This window comes from Arachis hypogaea, chromosome 2, assembly GCF_003086295.3.
Source record: "Arachis hypogaea cultivar Tifrunner chromosome 2, arahy.Tifrunner.gnm2.J5K5, whole genome shotgun sequence".
NCBI lineage: Eukaryota > Viridiplantae > Streptophyta > Magnoliopsida > Fabales > Fabaceae > Arachis > Arachis hypogaea.
The window spans coordinates 54,751,575-54,753,722 of NC_092037.1; the positions used below are offsets into that span (position 1 = coordinate 54,751,575).

The 2,148-nt window shown below is 37.1% G+C and overlaps 1 protein-coding gene across 1 annotated transcript; it reads left to right on the forward strand.

Annotated features, from left to right (window-relative positions):
* Nucleotides 1–347: 347 nt before the first annotated feature.
* On the forward strand, nucleotides 348–1,596 carry LOC112719248 (dirigent protein 18-like). The gene is made up of 2 exons (XM_072211428.1): nucleotides 348–759; nucleotides 1,081–1,596. Exons 1-2 carry the CDS (start codon nucleotides 396–398, stop codon nucleotides 1,476–1,478), a joined length of 762 nt encoding a protein of 253 aa, XP_072067529.1. The 5' UTR covers nucleotides 348–395; the 3' UTR covers nucleotides 1,479–1,596.
* The last annotated feature ends 552 nt before the right edge of the window (nucleotides 1,597–2,148 follow it).

Genomic DNA, 2,148 nt, shown 5'->3' on the forward strand with positions numbered 1-2,148 from the left:
AAATCATATAGAGATAATTCAATTGATATTCTAAGATTCTTTTCAGACATATAAATATATAATTTTATTTCTCAATATTTAACTGTATAATATCAGCATTTAAAGAAAAGAAATTAAAAGTTGATAATAGAGATTAAAATGTTCACTATTCCTGAAAATTGAGTCTCGTTCCAATTTGGTCAAGGTACAACTAATCTACTACTTAATTTAATATTAATTTCAAAACAACATCATTACACCGATCCCATGTCTCACAAGTCAACTACTTGCCCATGCACTCTTAGGTCTTTATTTCCGTGCTATATAACTCCAAGCTAAGGTATTGAATTTCATTTCAATCATCCAGTCCAACATAATCCATTCTTCAAGAACAGAGCCTCTTCATCGAAGGCAATATGTCTATGGGAGCATTATCTACACTATTATCCCTTGTAATGTTGGTTATTTCTTTAACAATCATGGCAAGAATGCCAAATGCCACGGCTGCAGTTAACCCTGTTCAAGCCACAGGAAAAGAACCAATTCTTGAGTTGTTCATGCATGACATTCTTGGTGGAAGCAACCCAACAGCGAGACCAGTTACTGGGTTACTTGGGAACATTTACAGTGGCCAAGTTACTTTTGCAACCCCAATAGGATTCAAAACCCCACAAGGTGGGACTCCCATTCCCAACGCCAACGGTGCTCTTCCCACTGTTAATGGCGTTTTTGGTACCCCACTCGGCACCGGCTTGGCTGGCACCACCTTTGCGGCAAATGGTAATGTTAGAGAGATAATAACTAAGTTAATTTATTTAACTTAATATCTATAATTTCATGCTTATAATATAAACGCAGCAAGTTTTGATCCGGGAATGAATATGCAGTACGCAATACGCTATACGTAAAATATTATGTGAAAAAAATTTACTCCGGTACATAGATGAATTAATACACTAGTTAATTAGTGAATTTACGTAGCTATGCTTATTACATCTAAAATTACATAATTATTCTAATGGAACAGTATTTATTAAATGCTAAATGAGATAATTTAGATTGTTTAAATTTATTTTTGAGTCTTCCAAACGTTATTGGCAGGAAATAGTAACGGACAGTTACAGTTAGGAGCTGATGCGTTGGGACTTGGTTTCGGCACAATAACTGTGATCGATGATGTTTTGACGGTGCAACCGGAGTTGGGATCGCAGATAGTTGGGAAGGCTCAGGGGGTTTATGTTGCAAGTTCAGCAGATGGGAGCCGGCAAATGATGGCATTCACAGCACTGTTTGAAGGAGGGGAGTATGGTGACAGCTTAAACTTGTACGGACTGTTCAAGATTGGGAGCGCCATGTCGAAGTTATCGGTGATCAGTGGGACTGGGAAGTTCAAGAATGCTAAGGGCTTTGCGGAGGTCAGGAGTCTCATACCACCAGGGCAGATTGCCACTGATGGTGCTGAGACATTGCTGAGGATCACTGTCCATTTGAACTACTAACAAAACTCATGTAGTAAGGGCAAAGTTGGCATTTTGTTATTTATTGATGATGATAGTAAGATTTAGTCATGTGTTTTTGTCAAATTCGAATGCAGATTGTATTATTTGAGTTGTTTCTTCTAAGATTGAATCAACGATCAATATACATACATTCTTGGCTTTTAACCTTTTTGCTATCTTTAATTAAAACTTGTATATGTAGGCCTTTCTCTAAGAATAAGATGTCACTCAATAATATATTAACAAGCAAAAACGAAGAGTAAGTATATGCATCTATTTATAATAGATAAAAGTTGACATAGTCATTATTCTAAAATGAGGTTTGGACATGTTCCAGGCCTATAATATAAGGAAAAGTACAAATTTACTATATGGCTTGACTTACATGATGCTCTACCAACTGAGACCTTTTGATTTAAGTGGTATTTAGCTTCTTCAGATATGTGTAAGAGATGTAACAAGGCGCAGGAGACTATGGAGCATTGCCTTAGAGATTGTGAACGATCAAAGGCAATTTAGCATATGTTAGATCCTAGTATCCTGGACTCAACGACTGGTACTGCTCTTAAAGAGTGGTTTCGAAAGGTCTTGGCTAACAATGAGGCGTCCTTTGGTGCAGGGCTTTGGTGGGTATGGAGACATAGGTGGAATGACATATTCAATACTGACA